Source organism: Hakea prostrata, chromosome 4 (genome assembly GCF_041222555.1).
Source record: "Hakea prostrata isolate BN-2017 chromosome 4, UWA_Hpros_2, whole genome shotgun sequence".
In the NCBI taxonomy this organism is placed as follows: Eukaryota; Viridiplantae; Streptophyta; class Magnoliopsida; order Proteales; family Proteaceae; genus Hakea; species Hakea prostrata.
In genome coordinates, this window is record NC_142603.1 from 764,623 (window position 1) to 783,479 (window position 18,857).

Below are 18,857 nucleotides of genomic sequence, written 5' to 3' on the forward strand. Positions count from 1 at the left end.
GCACAAATTGTTTTTTTTTTTTTTTTTTTTTTGGGTAGAAAAATTGTATTTTATGTTACCATAGAGTATATTTTATTTTCCTTCATTTAATGGTTGGCTTGATGTTGGATTTCACCCAAATTTTATGATTTCGTTATTAGATATCCTTATAATTTTATTATTATTAATTATTATTATTTTTTGTTACACTAAACAGAGCATGAAGAACAACAAGAAATACGATCAGTCATGAGAATCTCCTCCAAAGCTGAGGGAGCATTCTGAATGAATATCAAAGAACACTCAGGACTAAGTGTCATTTTAGACGTCCACTACTCTTAACATTAGTTATTTCTTTCTCGTAAAATGATGCAGGTTGGTTTTGTTGATATGTTTTGATTTTAAAAAAAGGAAAAATGGCTGTGTTGATATGTTTTGATTTAAAAAAGAAAAAGAAAAAATGGCTGCTATGAAGTTAGAATGTTTTTTTTGAAGATTTTTTTTTTAATAATAATAATAATAAAATGATTGCAACCATTGATTTTAGAGTTTTTTTTTCACATGTCATCAAATATTTTGGGGTGAAACTCAAGGTTCTCTACTATCATGGCTAAAATTACATGTCATTCACTTTTAATATTACAGGTTACTCACCTGTTAGATTTTTTATTAATATTCTATTAAGTGAGATGTAAAATGATTTTAATGCACTTTGGGTAATTAAATTACATAATTATTCTCATTTGATTGATACATTTCCATACACAATCCTTAGTAGGTGTCTCTTTTCACCTATCTTCTACTTGTACTGCACCGAAAACTGCAATCAGAGCTTCATTTGGTCACATAAGCCTGACTAGATGGCGATTAGTTTGAGCTTTAACGACTATTTTAATGGCTATATTTTAATTAGACGGCAAATCGCTTGGGCTAAAATTTGTTTGTTTTCGATTTGTTGGGGGTTGGGCTATGACACTTGAAGATCATCTAGATAAATCCAATTTATCGCTTTTGAGAGTAATAATTTTGTCAATTGATCATCTACTTCTCAAGCTTTCAAATTACAAGATATCAATTGTGTTTTGTCTCTCACCCTTACTCCACCTTTGAAAGATATACCAAAGCGTTTAAGAAAGCTTGTGGAAGCTAAGCTTGAGGCAATATGGAGCTCTTGCTCGTGAAAAAAGTTTGTAAAATAGTATTATTGCCCTGTAACAAATATTATAAGGGTTTGATTTTTCTACCAAGTGTATTGAAAGAGAATTACTAGTTAAAATATCTTTTAAGACCAAGAGAGGAGTGCACGTAGACTTGTAAAATTTAACCACCATAAAATGCTTGAGTTGCGGATTGTGCTTTTGTAAAATTGTTTAAATTCAATTAATGTTATTTAATTATATTTATATTTACATACTTAATATTGTTTTGCAATTAAATCGAAAAATTAAGAAAATCCACTAGTTATAACCTATATTGCATTAACAATTGCAAATTTATGTCAACTAATAACCTCATAGTCAAGTAAAATATTTCATAAAGCATAAATTAGACAAAGAAAACTTGAAGGGGCCCAAGTGGCGATAACAAAGGGTGTGTAAAGAGAGATGGTTTGTTAAGATTTTTTTTATGGCTATTCTAATGATCACAAGGAGATGTAGTGCTCCTCGGTACATTTTAGGGCATCTTAGAGGACATTTTTGTAGCTCAAGGAGTATTCTCCAATATGAGTGCAATTATCATGCCAGAGAGACCAACATATGTGCAGATTTCCTCGCTCGTCTAGTTTGCGTGGTTTAAGAGATTTCGTTAGATGTTTATTTTGTCTTAGAGGAGGCTAAGGGGAATGTTTTTGAGAAAATTACTTGATTATCTAGTTTTAAGTTTTCATTTACAAAAGAGTAACCACTCAAAGTTTCACTTAATAAAACTAGCTAAAACTGAGTTTGGGTTTACAAAACTAGCCAAAATAGTGATTTTTCATCAATTTATACATTTTTACCCCTAAAATTAATCATACCAATATGGGGGTAAAAATGTCCAAAAGGAATGAAAATTTAATGATTTTCCCCTTTTGAACAAAATAATGATTTTTCCTTTTTAATGTGGTAAATTTTAAGGGTTAAAATGTCAAAAGAATGAAAAATTACTATTTTGGCTAATTTTGTAAATTCAAACTTAGTTTTAGCTAGTTTTGTTAAGGTTCTTTTTGGCATCAATTCTCATTCTCTATTGTGCCTATTTAAAATAAATAAGTACAAGAATTAATTATTGGTCAAGAATGAAAAATGGTTTGGTGAATTTTATCGAAAATAAATTATGAAATGGAAAATAAGTTTGGCGTCAAGATAAAAAATTGTTAAAAATGATAGTAAACAAGTGAGAAAAGAAGGAAAAAGTATGGTTGTTATAAAAGAATGTGTATTGACTATTTTACCCTCATCTTACTTAGAGAACTTTAAGTAAACTTACACAAATGAAGATAATGAAATTCTCATCATAATCCATAATGGACAAAAAGTTCATTATGAATTTTAGAAGTTTTTCTATTATTTTAAATAAAAAAAAGAATAGTGCCAAACAATTTAAAATAATGAAAATTTCTCATAATTGACAATGAGAATTGATACCAAAAAGAGCCTAAGTGAAACATTAAGTGGTTATTTTTGTAAAAGAAAACCTAAAAGTGACTAATCATGTAATTTTTCCAATGTTTTTCTTCGTATGTAATTTGTATGTAACTTATTCCTTTATTTTTTTTAGTATAATATGCGTTGCCATGTTTCAAATAACAAAATTTGCATGTTTTTACCAAATTTTACAAAATTTCTATTCAATTTAGCACTCAATTTTTAGAAGAGATATTTTAGTGGAGGATCCAAAACAATTATACACATATTCCGAAAAAGAAAAGCCTTTTTATTATTATTTGGCCTTTGAACGTACAATATATTTATAAAGAAATAATTGATTGACAAAAGTAGCTCAAAACATCATTAACATCCACATTACAAATATGTAAAAGCCAAATCATTGATAAGGAGATAATTTATTGAGAAAAAGGAGCTCAAAACATCATTGACATCGACATTAAAAATTTGTAGAAGCCATGGATTAGTAATGTCAACAAAGTTAGGAAGCTCAAAACATATATATTGACAAAGTTAGGAGCTCTAACGTGTATATACATATATTACAAAAGAAATAGGCCAAAACATCATTGACATCTATATTACAAATATGTAGAAGCTACAGATTAGGGTTAACATTCATCGACAAAGTCGGGAGCTCAACCAAAAATGTCACCTTAGCTAAAGAGTCCGCCACCAAGTTGGCATCTTGTGGAATATGATATATTAACCACAAAGGAGTTACAAGTTATATTCAACTATGATGAGATATATGTCTTGTTATATTTGAGATACCTCAAACATAGGTTCCTTATTCAGTGACCGTTGCATGATGTCCTAAACTCAACGCACTGGTATATTACTTTGATTATGTCAATTAATAGGTACAAACACTGATGGAATGTAGATAGCAAATCTTTTTAAACTATTAAGAGATTCTTATAGACTTGCAATGACAAAACTCATCTAGGTTGTATACAACGTCAAGAGATATGAAATACAATACTTCAATCTCCCTTTATTAGTGATGAACCAAACTACATATGTACAAATACTACTTTAAGAGCAATAGAATAGAAAACTACATAGATGGGGAGTTAAAATTCAAATAAGAAATTTAAACAAAATGAATGTAAATCTAATTAAGAAAGTTTAACAAAACAAAATTAAGATTCTCTTGATAATGTGCCAAGTGTTTCTATTTTGAAAAACAACAAAAAATAGTTTTGATTGTTTTTACTTTTTATCAGCATAAATATTTTTATAAGTATTTAATAAAACTTACGTTGAGAAGGAAAAACAATAACTTAAAAGTCACTTGAAACAAAACAGCGTTTTGCTGTTTTTCTTATTTGATTTCTTAAAAGTAAAGAAATACTAGAAACTATATTCCAGTGGGTGATCAAAGTCATCAAACGGATCTAAATCTAATCAAACTGAAGTTGTTTTTACATCATTAACCTTGTCAATATACCAGATTTTATTAAAAAGAATGTAATCTGGTAATCGACCAAAATGCATGATATCCAACTGCAACTATAATTACCCTTTTCAGAAGCGTGCACGAACAAAAAAATAAAAAAAGGTTGGAAATTAGAACAATGATAGAAGAAATTTGGTGGAATATGAATATGAATATGAAAAAATGCAATACTGATAGAATTATCGAATGACTTTTTATTATAGTTTTTGGAGGTTGGTTATCCGTTGAAACACACGTCACTGCAGAAATAGTTGATCCACTCAAACAACCAATCTTTAGGTGGACTTTGTCTCTACCAAAACCAGAAGAAGAAAAAAACAAAGGAAAAATCAAGATTAAAGTAATAAACTAGTTCATTTTAACTCATACATTAATATTTTACAAAATATTTTGAGAATTTCGTACGTTGGCTTTGAAATTTAGGTGAAAGGAGATGACCCGAAAATAGTGCGTGCAAACAATGATTTTGTCAAGTTGGTGAGCGACCTGGACTTCGGAGGTGGCAGTTTGGAAAAGGGTAATTTTTTCCACCGAAATTATTCCTAAGGTGAACAAGTAGAGTCTTGTTTTTTACCCTATAATATATATCATCGTTTCAAAAACTCGTCTTTGTCCACCAAGCGTAAGCGTGAGTGAGAGGTATACTTAACTTAATTACAAAGACAGAAAAATAAAAGAAAATTATTATTTATTTAATAAATACTTTGTTTTTAGGAATGATTCAGCCAGCCAGCGATCACCATTGCAGGTTTACATTGAGTTGGTGAAATAGAAGAAATACTGATTAATGAATTCCATCGAATTAACCAAGTGAAAGTTGGGTTATATCATTTAATGCACGGTAGTGGTTTTAAATTGTGTAGCTTGTGTACGACAACTATTTGCCAGTTGTCATATAGCTGGCTTGCCAAGTAGAATGCATAATCATACCTCAGAGGAGTTTAAAGATTCGCTCTTTGACTTTATATTTATTTGTACCTTATGGCACTTGTTTTCTTTCTTTAGGTTCAGGCTGGATGTCTGTTCATGTATTTAATTATTCCCTGTTTCGATACAGAGGATTCGAATCCTACTTCCCAATACCAACTCCCATGGATTAGACCCGATGGTGTGCTAAGTTCCTACAATTTGCTAGGATGGACAGTGTTCGTTACCTTATTCAAAATATAAATAAAAATAAATACAAAATAATTGTTCTTTTTTTTTCTTCTTAAACACTTTTAACTACTTTGTTGATATCTTTACTATTTTACTTTTTTAGGGTTAGACTTGAAATTTAAGAATTTAGTAATTTTAGTATTTATCTTAATAAAAAATTTAGAAAAATAATCACATATCTCGAATAAAATATTTATAAAAAAAAAAAACAAATTCAAATAAATAACTTAATTTTATGAGATAGATAATAACCGATACATCCTATTAGTAATAGGATTCAACTACCCTTAAACAACGAATGCGGAAGCGAATTTTCGATTATCTATTTACAGCCCTACTAGTCTTCAGTAAGTCTCAATCTTCCTTATTTGTTTTTTTTGGTCAATATATCAATCTCCCCTTCATTACCCGCTTTTTCGGTTTTCCTCATTATTAATTGAGATTAAACTTGAAAGAACGTTATTAAGTATGAAATGAAATGAAATAAAATGAAACGCAAAGAAACCGTGTGAAGCAGAGGGTGGATTTTGCTTCAGTTGTTGACAGTTCATTACTTTCGTGTCTTTCTGTATTCTCTGTCTGAAATTACTCGTGGTTAGATTTCTATCAATTCTATTGCACGATATAGCAAACACGTCAACACACAGAGATGGCCGGAGGTGGTGGAAACGGCGGTGGGGCTTCCAAGGGAGACGAGTTTCAGCCGCATCCGGTGAAGGAGCAGCTACCGGGAGTTGATTACTGCGTCACTAGTCCTCCTCTTTGGCGTGCGTTTCTTCCGTTATCTCCATTGTTTTCTTACCATTGCCCGCTTGAAACATCGGCAACTCTCTTTGGCTCTAGCATTAGGGAGCTTTGCCTTCGCGTGGTGAATCACATTTAGAACAGGGTTGCTCATTTTTGTTCACGGATTGTGTTTTCAAGCTTCTTCTGCAACCTTTTTACTCTTCATAATTTCCCGCTTCCTCTACGTATGTTTTAGTGCATTCGTTGCGTCTCTCTGAAGATATCCAGCGTTTTGCTGCTTCTTTATTAATTTTTGTTGGAGCTTCATTGGCTAGTTCTATGTTTCCTTTCCTCTTCGATGACCTAGTCGCAACAGAATGAATGATGATCACCAAAGTTCGAGCATTTGAATGTCCCTGGGACACCTAAGTTTTATTTTTTTGCGTCTTGTTAGGTCCTTCTACTGAGAATTTTACGAAACGAAGGGTTGAGTTTCTTTAGTTTCCATTATTATTTAACTTTTAGCCTTTTAACTTTCACCCATCACCCATGCAACGTCTAAGGCTCATAGCGGAGTTCCCCTGTTTTCAACTCTTTCTGCTTATGAAATGCTATTTCTCCTTAGTCCTTTCGCTGTTTATTTACTGAGATTATAATTGATGCACTCCAATATTTTTGTTACTGATGGCTGTCTTGTTTATTTGGGTCTCGAGGAAACAACTGCTGATAGCTTTTATTCTACTTTCTAAATATTGAAATGCAGCTGAGACGATCATACTGGGCTTCCAGCATTATCTGCTGATGCTTGGAACTAGTGTCATCATCCCCAGCATCATTGTTCCCCAGATGGGCGGTGGCGCTGTAAGAACTAATAACCCTGTGGTGCTCCGATTAATCTGTGTTTCTCTTGGAATAGCTCTGTATTTTGTTTTTGGTTACATATTCCAATTAAAATTTGAACTTTCTTTGCAGGTGGAAAAAGCCCAAGTGATACAGACCCTGCTCTTTGTGGCCGGATTAAACACACTATTGCACTCCTTCTTCGGGACTCGGCTTCCAACGGTTATTGGCGGTTCTTATACATTTATTGTTCCCACAGTTGCAATCATTCTTGCTAATAGATATAGCACAATAGTAGATCCTCATGAGGTTACCTTTTCTTGTTCTCACCAAATTTTCTATATACCCCTTTTTATGATTCCGTGGTGTCATGCTTACTCGGTATTTTTTTCAGAGGTTCAAACGGACAATGAGAGGAGTACAGGGGGCGCTCATTTCTGCTTCCATTTTGCCGATCGTCCTCGGTTTCCTTGGGTTCTGGAGAAATGTTGTCAGGTAGGTCTTTCCTAAAATGTTTTTGACTTCTGGTTATTCTTCTTCTTACCTATATGATAAATCATGCTTTGGTCCTTTTTCTTGTTGATTTAGGTTCCTAAGCCCTCTTTCTGCTGTCCCTATTGTTACTCTTACTGCACTCGGTCTCTATCAACTGGGTTTTCCTCGAGTAAGAGTTCTAAATTTACTTAAGACTTCGTAGTTGTCTCTACATTGGAACTAATCCAACAGTCCCTTTACTTCTATCTTCTATTTAACTGCGTATGTGCAATTATCTTTATCGTTGATGCTTGTAGCTGGCAGATTGTGTTGAAGTTGGGCTTCCTGCGCTTGTCTTGCTGGTTCTTTTCTCCCAGGTAAGAGTCTCCTGGGTATTCTGTCTTTTCCAGTTACTTCTAATTGCAGCGTTAGTCAAAAATTGATATCAATACAGTATTTTTTTGAAGGTCATGAGGTACTAATAGTAGTAAATGATCGACTGCCAAACCTGAATTATTATTGATTGCTGTTCTTAATTGTTCTGGTTTTAGTATCTCTGCTTTCTTCAGTAGTTCCTTCTTCTGCTTTGAAGGGACTCGGTGACATGTTAAATCTGAACACTGGATCGGCCATCTGTCAAGCTTCAGATTTAAATCTAACACATTATGCTCTGAATTGGCCATTTGTTAAACTTCAGTTTTAAATTTTATCATGTACTCTATCCATCATAGTTTTTCTACATTGAAGATTGAGATTAACTGCCATGTTCTTTAATCCTTTCAGGTTCGTGTCTTAGTTAATTTGCATGTTGGAAACCATATAATTTTGAAAAATCATTGGATGTTAAATGGAAAAAGAGGTTGCTCAGTTTTGATTCCAGTAGATGGTGATGCACATGAAGTGGAGGAACTACACCACTAGCTTATCAAACCGTCATTTTCCAACAACTTTCTTTTAAGGGAGTTTGTCTCTTTTTTTTTTGTCCAAATTTAAGGGAGGTTGTAGTGAGTGCCAATAATGGCAATCACATACCACAACGTTTGAGGGATGACTGATTCCAGCTATGTGCAATTATAACCACTCAATAGCTTCCACAGTTTCACTTGTGTGAGCTTTGACTGGGTTGAGCCTCTAGGGTTGTCCATTTGTGTCATTTTTGTTGAAGCAATACTTACATTACTGATTTTGACCTTGACAATTGTTGGTAGGCTTGACCTTTTTTTGCAACATTCATTGTCACCAGTTCCCAAACAACATCTTTAAACAAAATTCCATGCTTGTAAGATCCAAACCCCCCCCCCCCAAAAAAAAAAAACTTCTCTTCTTTTTTCATGTAGACAAACTTCACAGTTAGGTTGCTGGTTTTCTTCTTGTAATTTCATTAGAGTTAATAAGAAGTATGATTTTACTTCCAAATTTTGGTACAGTACCTTCCTCGCTTATTAACGATAAAGAGATTCAGAGGTGATCGCTTTGCTGTGCTGTTCACAGTTGCAATTGTATGGTTATACGCGCATATTCTCACGAAGTCAGGTGCATATAACCGCAGACCACCAATCACCCAGGATAGTTGCCGGACTGATCGGTCTGGACTAGTTTCTGCTGCTCCATGGTGAGTTTTTACATTTTAACTTCATAATTGGTTAATTATGATGCAAATTCTGCCCTACTGAGGAATTACCTAGTTGATATGCTTAGCTTGGGAAGTTTGTTGCTTAGCTAAACTAATATCTTGCATTTGATTCCAACTCGATGATATTATTTGGATTCTTTTGTGCATTGCTATTCTCCTATTTTCAGAGTGTCCGAAATGAGAATTTTGCCTCCTGAGTCATGGACTACCAATGACCTTTGAAACTTTTGTAGCCTAGAAATGTGGAACTATTAACCAGAATCATGCTAATCAACCCCATCTATGCTGACGTCCTTGCTGATCATAGCACTTTGTGGTTGGTTGATTTGGGTAAAGCATCAAGGCATGCGGCTAAAATGTCAGCTAGGAACATAGTGATTTAATCCTGTATAGCTTGATTGGGACAAGCCACGCAGATCCCGGTCATCCTGCTGAATTTCATCCCCCAGCATTTTGAGAAAATTTTGGTAGACAGTGCAATCTTTGCTCTTCACCTCAGTATGCTTCTGCAGCAACAATCTAAGTTCTGTTTGCTTGTTCATCAGACCTCAGTTCTTGATTGATTGAGCATCCTGGTCAAGATGTGGTCATTTTGCTAGTAATAGCTTGATCATTGGTATCCTTCATATTGGTACAGCTTGATCGTCATTCCTTTTAAGATATAATTCTTTTATCAGTATATCATGTAAACTGTTATAGGCTGTTTTACACTTCATAAATTGTAATTATATGCATCGTTGACTTTATTTCAAGGTGCTCTAATGCTTTTTGTGTGTCAAGTTCAAACTTTCACTTCAGTAAAGGTACATGCCTTACCTTGCACATCAACCCTAAGATACTAGGCGTGCTTTGGGCTCTTGCAGGCACCTCTTTCCTTAATTACTTTGGGGGTCATAATGTTTGGAAGAAAATACATCTTCTTGTTCCTGCTAGTAAACAGAAACTATCATAGATAAGGACAAACTTTGTGATGATCAGATTTATAGATCCTTATCATCAAGAGAGAAGCAACATGTTGTTCCATAGCACAAGTCTTGTATATTTGACCTCATAATGTGCATTATGCGCTTAAATGTTGATCAATATTGTTAACTATAAGATTGTCTTTTAATTGAAAAAGCTTATTTGATTCTTCTGTCTTCGATTCTCCTACCAGAGCAGGAAATAAGACAGCTTTTATGGCAATGATGAGTTACTTCTTTGCCAGAGAAAACTAAAGGCTGTTATACTTTAGGTTATCCCTATCCTTTTAGTTTTGATTTCCTTTTAATTTTTGCACTAGCATCTAATCAAAATGTTAAAGGTAAGATGAAAGAAATTTTCAACTTTTATGCATGCAAATTAGCTTACATTTTATTGCACAATGCATTTTCTGTTGGTTCTGGTTATTTGGTTCTTTCTGAAGTATGAATATGAGTCATGTACTTGTTGCATTGTGCATGATGGTTTTCCTTGCCAGCTAAATTTTCTTTCAGGTGGTTTGCCTGCTGACTTTTAAAGTTTACTGCCTTGTCTATGTTAAATATAGGATAAGGATTCCATACCCATTTCAGTGGGGGGCACCTACTTTTCAAGCTGGAGAAGCTTTTGCCATGATGGCTGCCTCTTTTGCTGCTCTTATTGAGGTATGGAGGTTTTCCATGTACTTGCTGTGTATGAATGTCTAACATGGTACTGTCCATATATACCATCCAAATAATTGATCTACAACTCTGTGCAATCCGGATTGCTGCAAAGATGGAATTGCCACTGTGTTCCTTTGGTTCTGAAAATATATTTTTCTTCTAAATTTTATGAATTGAATATCAGAAGCTTATTTACTTTTTACATTTACTTCTGCATTTGCAGTCTACGGGCACATTCATTGCAGTATCAAGATTATCAAGTGCCACACCTGTGCCACCTTCTGTCCTAAGTCGTGGTGTTGGTTGGCTGGTACTGGACCGTTCTAGAATATCTCACTTTTATTTCTGAGATGACTTTAAGGCCGGTAGATTCCAGACATTTTGCTTCTCATGTTTTATATAATCCTTCTTGCAGGGAATAGGGATCTTTCTTGATGGGATCTTTGGTACGGCAAATGGCTCTACTGCATCAGTGTAATGAACCTTCCAAATTTCCTTTAGTGTGCTCTGCTTTCTGGATAACACTGTATATATATTTTTTGGATGAATAAAGAATTATTACCAAAAGAAAAGAAACAGGGGGAGGGGGAGGATACAAGAAGCAAGGGTGAGACCAAGGGGGAGGCCCCAACCAAGGCCAACAGGGGCCAAGGCAAAGAATGAGAGTGCTACAACCCAAGGATGCCAAGACAAACAAGAAAAAGATTAATTTTTAGTGATTATTCTTCTTTCTTGAAGTCTTGAAGTCAATGATAGAGTCTTCATCCCGGTGATGGTGCCCTTCAATTGAACAGTTGCTTCTACAGCGGCTATGAGTGTGGGCAAAGGGGGTGCCACCCGGCATGGTAAGAGAAGGGGAGAAGAGATTATAGAGATCAAGGGATCGGCCCAAAGGACAAGAGGAGGGTTGAGCCAAGGGGGAGGGAGAGGATGGGGATGCGCCATTGGTGCCCAGCCCATAATAGAGGGGCGAAGGAAGAAACAGGAGGGGGGTTGGATGGGTTCTCAAAAGAGATAGCTGCTGGGCTGGGGGGGGATGGGCTAGAAGAAGAATGGGCAAGGTGCCCATCAGTTTGGATAGAGGGCTAAGAGGAAACAAAGGGGAGGGGGTGGGCCTAGATAGTGTGTGAGAGGGGATGGGAGAAAGAGGCCCTTGGACAATCCCATAAAGGCCAAGAGAGAAGATGAATGAGAGGGGGGAGGGGACTCGATCAAGGGGGAAGGACAGGAGAATCACGAGAATGGAAAGCAGCAGAATTAGGGGGTGACAACAGGGAATGGGGGAGGAGGGGAAAGCTGGAAATGGAAAGAGGGGGTGGGGTAGGTTTAGGGGAGGAGACTATGGCCTGACGCCACGCCACGACGCGGTAGAGGGAGGAAGAGACGGAGTAGGAGAAGGAGGAGGAGGGGGGTCGGGAGGGTTAGTGGTGGGGGAGAGGGAGGCGAACCGAGTGTGGAAAACTAGGCCTAGGTCAGAACATGGAACAGAAAGAATTAAAGGAGGCATGCGTTGCCGGAGAGGTTGTTGAAAGGCAAAGGACCGGAGAGCCCGCGCAGAAAACGGGGAGACAAGGAGGGGGGGGCGGAACACCAAACGGGAGGGGGGGGGGGGCCAGGCCACCGCGCAGGGCGGACAGGGGGGGGGGCGGACCAAGGTGGCGTTCTGGGCGGAGAAGAGAAGCGGCTGATAGCGAAACCCACAATGATGAGACAGTCTTCACGCTGGAAGTGTAATGGCATTCCGGGTAGAGAGACAATGGTCAACTTTGGTGAGCTGAAGTTGATGTCCCATTGCCGGAGGAACAAAGGTTTTTTCCCTATCATCCAAGGCCCCTCCTTAAGAGCCTTATGCAGATCATCTTCCTCAGAAAACTTGAAGAGCAAGAACCCTTGGTTAAGAAGGAATGTTTCCATAGAGACACTGGGATTCTATTGCCTGGAGAGGAAGGAGTTGACAATGTGGAATGGAGGATGGGAGCCAAGAAAATATCTCACAAGGCTTTGGCTCCAGCAAGAAGCCTCTTCCTCGAGGGTACCATTTGGGCAAAATGCCTTAAGGTGGATGATAAGCCTCTGATATCAAGAGTCTATATTCGACAAGGAAAGCACTCCCAAGGAAACGATTGACAGTTTGAAGAGTGAAGAGAGTCCTGTTGTTTTCAGCAGAGTCCTATTGCATTCAGCGACTGGCAGATTTGAAGCATGAAGAGTCCTTCTGCGTTAAGGTTATTAGAATTAGATTTGGAGAGTCGAGAGTCATAATACATTCATGTTAGAGTGAGTCATAATACATTCAGGTTAGAGTTACATTACAGTTAGGTTACTTTTGAAGAGTCCTACTCGAAGTAGGTAGATTTTGTTAATTAATTCGATGGGAAGGTAATTGCTATAAATAGGGGGGGGGGGAGGATGAGTAGAGAGGGAGGAGATAGAGAAGTTTATGTGAGAGCCATTGCTCTTGGGTAGCCGTAGGAATCACCTACTGCTAGTAGTATGTATTGTTTCTTATTCAACTTTTATTCAAAGTCCCTTTTTTCTTCTTGAGTTATTCCACCTTGTTAAGTAGCCTCATTCAAGTACCTAACAGTGGACATCAATGATGGATGGAGGAATCAGTTGAAGGGGAACTCAATGATTGGGAGACAGGGGAGAGGGGGAGAATAGGGATGACCAAAACGAAGGGGGAGGGAGAGAGGGAAGAACAAAAGTAGTAGGGGGATGAGAAAATGCGGAGACAGGGGGGGAGTTCATTGCATCCTCTGTTGTTCCAGCTCAGATAAGACTATTTTTGTGTCAAGACATCTGCATATTCATTTTTGGTGATGCAACTTTGTTTGACCTGGGAGAATTTTGGGCTTTGATTTGAACTGCATTGGACAAGCCTCAAGTTCTGCTTTCACAAGTTGTAAATTGTCCAACCCAGGCCACCTGAAGCTGCACCCTTTATTGATTCCAGTCCTGGGAACTAATTTTTTCCTATGGTCATTATGCTGGACACCTGATCCATGTTTGAGTGGTTTCTATCAAAAGTGGATCCCATAACTTCGGTGGAGTTCACATTTTCAAAACCCTATTCAATGGCCCCAAGTGTGTTCCAGATCGAATATAGAGAGAAAACAAGTTTGCTTCCTTTTCTCCCCATTATTTGTTCCCCTCTTAATTCAACCATCCTGAATTTGTAACAGAAAGACCATCACCTGATTGGTTGACTTTAGTTAAATGGTATTGAGGTCCAAATGACCAGTTTGCCAACCTCCACATTTTCATCATGCTAGTTTGAATAAAGAAGGTTGATGTCATTAATCATCATCCAAATACTCTGTTTCACCAAGTGGGAGGTCTTACTCTATCTTCTTACATGCACAGTGAAAATGCGGGTCTATTGGCATTAACTAAAGTAGGAAGTCGGAGAGTCGTTCAGGTTTCTGCAATATTCATGCTTTTCTTTTCTATTCTGGGTAAGTTAATTAATTTACAAGTCTAAAGCTTTTTCTGCAATTTCCTCTTGTCTAACCAACCAGAATCTATAGATATCTTGGTTCCATCTATAATCAATTGAGTAATTATTGCACTGTAAGCAGGGAAATTTGGAGCTGTTCTTGCTTCTATTCCTTGGCCCATTGTGGCTGCTTTATACTGCGTTTGCTTTGCTTATGTAGGTATGCCCCCTCTCTCTCTCTCTTTGTGACTCTTTTAAAATATATTAGGTGAGCTCTGTTATATCAAATATAAACAAGATGATTAGTGGTTGATGCTGTGCATCATGCTTGGCTTTTTTTTAATATGTTTGTTGCAATTGATTGGGTGAACTCTTAGTTAAGCTGAAGTTGATTAAAACTCTTATTTAAGTTCTTTTGGGTGTCCATACTAATGTTAAAGAGTGAGAGCCTGTGTAAAACAAAGATATCCCTTTCTACCACCACAACACATGCCAGAAGAGTTTCTGCCATCTGTAAGGATATGATTCTGAAGAGCCGATGAGCAATTTGTCCTACAAAATCTGGAAAATCCCATTTTTAGCAGTGTGGATATCCTGAATAACTGACTGTAGTCTCCAGGTTTTCAGCCAAATGTCACATAAACATTTTTGACATTTTATTTAATTCTGAAAAATGGGTGGGAACAAACTGTTTTTCAATTCTTTGGTGTTAAAAAAGAATTTCAATTCTGTAATCAATTATACCATGTTTCCATTACGGCAATCATTTTCATGTTGTTGTCCTAGATCTTTGGTTGATTGCGTGTGCATAAAATTTCATTTGTTTTAATACAGATTTCCCTGCCAAAGAAGAACTGAAGCAAATGCTTGTTCAATCCCATAGTTAAATTTTACAAAATGATTAAAAAAAAAGTGGATGGGGTTGGGAAATCTGTACTTAAACAAATGAAATTCTTGTTGTGATGAAGTTGCAAGATTCTCCAGAGGCCTTGTTTGGCAGAAGCCAAGGGAAGCCAAGTCGAATATAATTTTTAAAGTGATGTTAGGTACTATCTAATAAATAATAAAAACAACAACAATTAAAATAAAGGACATTAATATTTAAATGGTGTGTTTGGATTGAAATAAATTGACAAGAGTTATTCAATTTTTCTTTAATTTTGTTCACTTTTAACTTTAAGTGAATGGACACTGAAGAGTTGCAAAAAGATATAAATCTGTACATGAGATGTGAGTTTTTGGTCTATATGATGATTACCTTAGAAATAATGGCATTACTAGGAAAGTAGTTCATTATCATCCATGCTACCTTTAGTGGTTAAAGACTACTTTCTGTACAGCAGTGATTTGTCGTGAGCAATGAATTTCTGATCATGATTTGTTTTGGTGAGAGCAGTTTCCGCAGGTCTTGGTCTCCTTCAGTTCTGCAACCTTAACAGTTTCAGATCAAAGTTTATACTAGGTTTCTCTTTCTTCATGGGCCTTTCCGTGCCAGAATACTTCAATGAATATTCAGTGTTTTCGGGTCGTGGTCCTGTTCACACTCGTTCTACATGGGTGAGGATATTTGAAACCACAGCTATTTATCCCTCCATTTAGCACTTTGCCACCTTGACACACTTTTGGCTGATTTTATGTTCCATTACTCGCAGTTCAATGACATTTTGTATGTCATCTTCACATCCCATGCAACTGTGGCAGCAATTGTTGCATTTTTCCTGGACTTAACCCTTGATCGTGCTGAACCAGCGACACGAAGAGACAGTGGCTCACATTGGTGGGAGAGGTTTAGGGTTTTCAAGGATGATAGTAGAAGTGAAGAATTCTATTCGCTTCCATACAACCTTGGCAAGTATTTTCCATCATATTGAAGCAACAGCTTGCTTCCAGCTTCCAGCTTCCAGCTTCCAGCTTCCAGCAGGTTGGGTTTCGTCCATATTACCACCATGCCTGGCTTTCCCATTGACAGTCCCAGCAAATGTAGATCCTAAAAAATGTATGATTTTTGGTTGGAGGGAGGGGGGCGTATAAGGACGGTGTCACTAGTATTTACTAGCCAAAACATTTCATTTAATCTATTGAGTTTTTCTACATGCATGTGGATTTTTTTTTTTTTATTCTTTCAAAAATCTAAACCTAAGGAATATTCATCAATATAGTTACTTGGAAGCCAGGCTCCATAACAACATCGAGAAAGGTTTCTCACCCTTTATGATGATCGTGCTTGGGAGCAACGCTGCTCACTCCACAATTTAGATTCGATTTGGGGTCAAGTTTTGCTTTGAACTCTAAAATGCGTTTGGGCCTTTGCTTGCTGGGGCTTGCTGGGAGTAGCTATACTCCCAAGTAAAATCACCAATATGAGAGCCAAGTTGTGTCAAATACATTCTAATTTAATTTCCTCCATCTCCTGAATTTTTTATTTTTATTTTTTGGAGAAAATTTTATGAACCTCCTAAGATAATTGGTAAAAGGCATACAAACCCCAAAACTATACCCATTGTTCACCTTTCGTTAGAACCTATAAGGATTACGGAAAAAGAAAAAAAAAACGGTTAGAACCTATACTTAAGTTAAGAAAAAATGACGAAAATAGTTTATCTTTATTTGAATAACACGAATTCGGCAAAGGAAAAAAGAAACATATAAATTTGGCAAAAGATTGTCTGAATTGTCATGCACTGTGCCGGTATGATTTTTTAATATTTTTTTAGAATGGAGGTGTTGAATGCATATACGAGGGAGGGGCAAAAGGACAAAGGCATTGGGTCGGATGCCAAAATTCTTACAGTTTTTTTTTTTTCTTTCTTTCAGGGGCGGTGGGAAGGCGGGGCGGGAGTAAAAGTATATCATACCATTAAGTCCATATTAAAGCTTGAACTTGGCTTTGTTGGTGCAGCACCTGGAGCTCAAGGACACTGAAGTCTGAAAGAGAAGTGGGAACAACTCAAAAATTATTTTCTTTTTTTTGAGTTCCGCTAAATTAGCAAGACATAAGATTGAAAAAACCCAAATATAGCCGCCGCCATTCTTCTTTTTCAGTTGAAGATAAAACCTCCAATTGAAACAATAATTAAGTTGAAGTTGTTGCAACTTGCAAGATGTACAAGTTGAGGAAGAGATAGTCTCTTGTTGGAGAAAGAGGTCTTTGATTTACTAGTCAATTCTGACTGTTTAGAGGCAGTTTTAGCTCTACTGGGTTATTTTTCTTCTTTAGATTTGAGGAGTATTAGTTTAGTAAAAAATATTCAAAGGTTGTCCCCTAGTTTTCAATATATTTATTTTGATTTTATTTCTAACAAAGATAACTTGTTTTGCTGAGTTTCTTGCTAGGGGGCTCTAGACTCTCGCTTTTTTGGTCTTGGTGGAATGTTCTATTATTGTTTGTCATTGAACTTACTTCTTTGGTAGAGATCCATGGTCTGTTTGGTTTCAATTAATACATATTTTAGCTTTTGACTTAAAAAATAATAATAATAACCGAGTTTCAGTTTTATCACTTTATATCCACATGAACGTATGGGCAATATTTGTCATTTGTATATTATTTGATTTATATCCACATGTGCAAGTAGGGGTTTCTATTTACATACTATTTTATATTTATATTTTATGTATTCCCCAAGGTATGTATGGGTATTTGCTATTTATTATATATTTATTCCCACAAGTACGTACAAGATTTTGTTATTTATGCCATGTCTATGAACAGAGCTTTCCTAGGGACGAGAGTCGTGGCACCATCTAATCTTTTGAAATTTCTTTGTAACTATCTTAGTGATTCCTTTTTATGTATAAGATGTCAATACTTGGTCTTCCTTCTTTTTTTAATTTTTTGAGATTTTTGTAGAGAGATTCTTATATTCATTTTTTCATGTGTGAAATATCAGCATTTGTTTCCTCCTTCCCATCTAAATTAGATAAAATTTGTAGAATATATAAAAAATTATAAAAAATTCATAATATATAATTCACCACTATTCAACCTCTTCTATAGTAAATCCTATCTTCTTCCTTGACCTTGTGGATTGTATTTCGTTTTTTTTTTTTTTTTTTCCTTTTCTTTTCCAACTTTTTTTTTCTTCTTTCTCTTGCTATCAAATAGACTTACTCAATGCAATATAGGTGAAAATGGTATTTTTAGTAAGACCCCATTAACTAAAGTTAACATGGTCAAAATGACTGGGTTGCTCTTGTCCAAACACCCTTGCATTTTTTTCATCCAATAAAATCCTAGATCCTCAACTTGTATTTAGGAAGATAGACAAAGACTAATTGAAACAAAATAAGATAAATGCAAGGGGAGAGGCACTCTTTTGATTTTACTCTAATACATATTCCATCGAAGAAAAAGAAAGTAATTTTTTCTTTTGGAATTGATGATTGATGATTGGTAAGAATAAAAACAAATAAAAAAATACTTTTTCTAAAATTGATAATTTTATATTTGAAAATAGAGAGTATTATATCATCAAAGAAAATGAACCATGATGTCTTCACAGATGTTGTGACAGTCCCCACCTCATTTTCTTGTATCGGCAAATTTTGATGCCTAAGGACATTATTTAGAAAACTTAACATAAAGATATTTGATAAAAAAGAAAAAATTGTGGTCATTATCAATTGCATGTGATTATCAATTTCTGTAAATTTTATTGGTAAACTTTATAATCTTAATTTTTGCCTTGCTACGTAACTGTCAATGTGGTAGTTGAAGTTTCTAGGTATGAGTATCTTCCATCAGATTTTCTGTATTATTAAATGTTGAGTTTAATTCATCACCGAGAAAAACAGTTGCGGGCCTTGCGGCGTTAACTCTTTTTGTGAATTTTCGAAGAAAAGAGGAAGAGGAACGAAAAAGAAAAACAATTGA

General features: G+C 35.9%; 1 protein-coding gene across 1 annotated transcript; it reads left to right on the top strand.

Annotated features, from left to right (window-relative positions):
* Positions 1 to 5,689: 5,689 nt before the first annotated feature.
* LOC149016889 (nucleobase-ascorbate transporter 7-like) lies at positions 5,690 to 15,883 on the top strand. Its single transcript, XM_089153789.1, has 14 exons — positions 5,690 to 6,014; positions 6,737 to 6,834; positions 6,946 to 7,122; positions 7,208 to 7,308; positions 7,402 to 7,477; positions 7,605 to 7,664; positions 8,715 to 8,899; positions 10,449 to 10,545; positions 10,769 to 10,855; positions 10,961 to 11,019; positions 13,912 to 14,003; positions 14,127 to 14,204; positions 15,381 to 15,541; positions 15,637 to 15,883. Exons 1-14 carry the CDS (start codon positions 5,897 to 5,899, stop codon positions 15,853 to 15,855), a joined length of 1,608 nt encoding a protein of 535 aa, XP_089009915.1. The 5' UTR covers positions 5,690 to 5,896; the 3' UTR covers positions 15,856 to 15,883.
* The last annotated feature ends 2,974 nt before the right edge of the window (positions 15,884 to 18,857 follow it).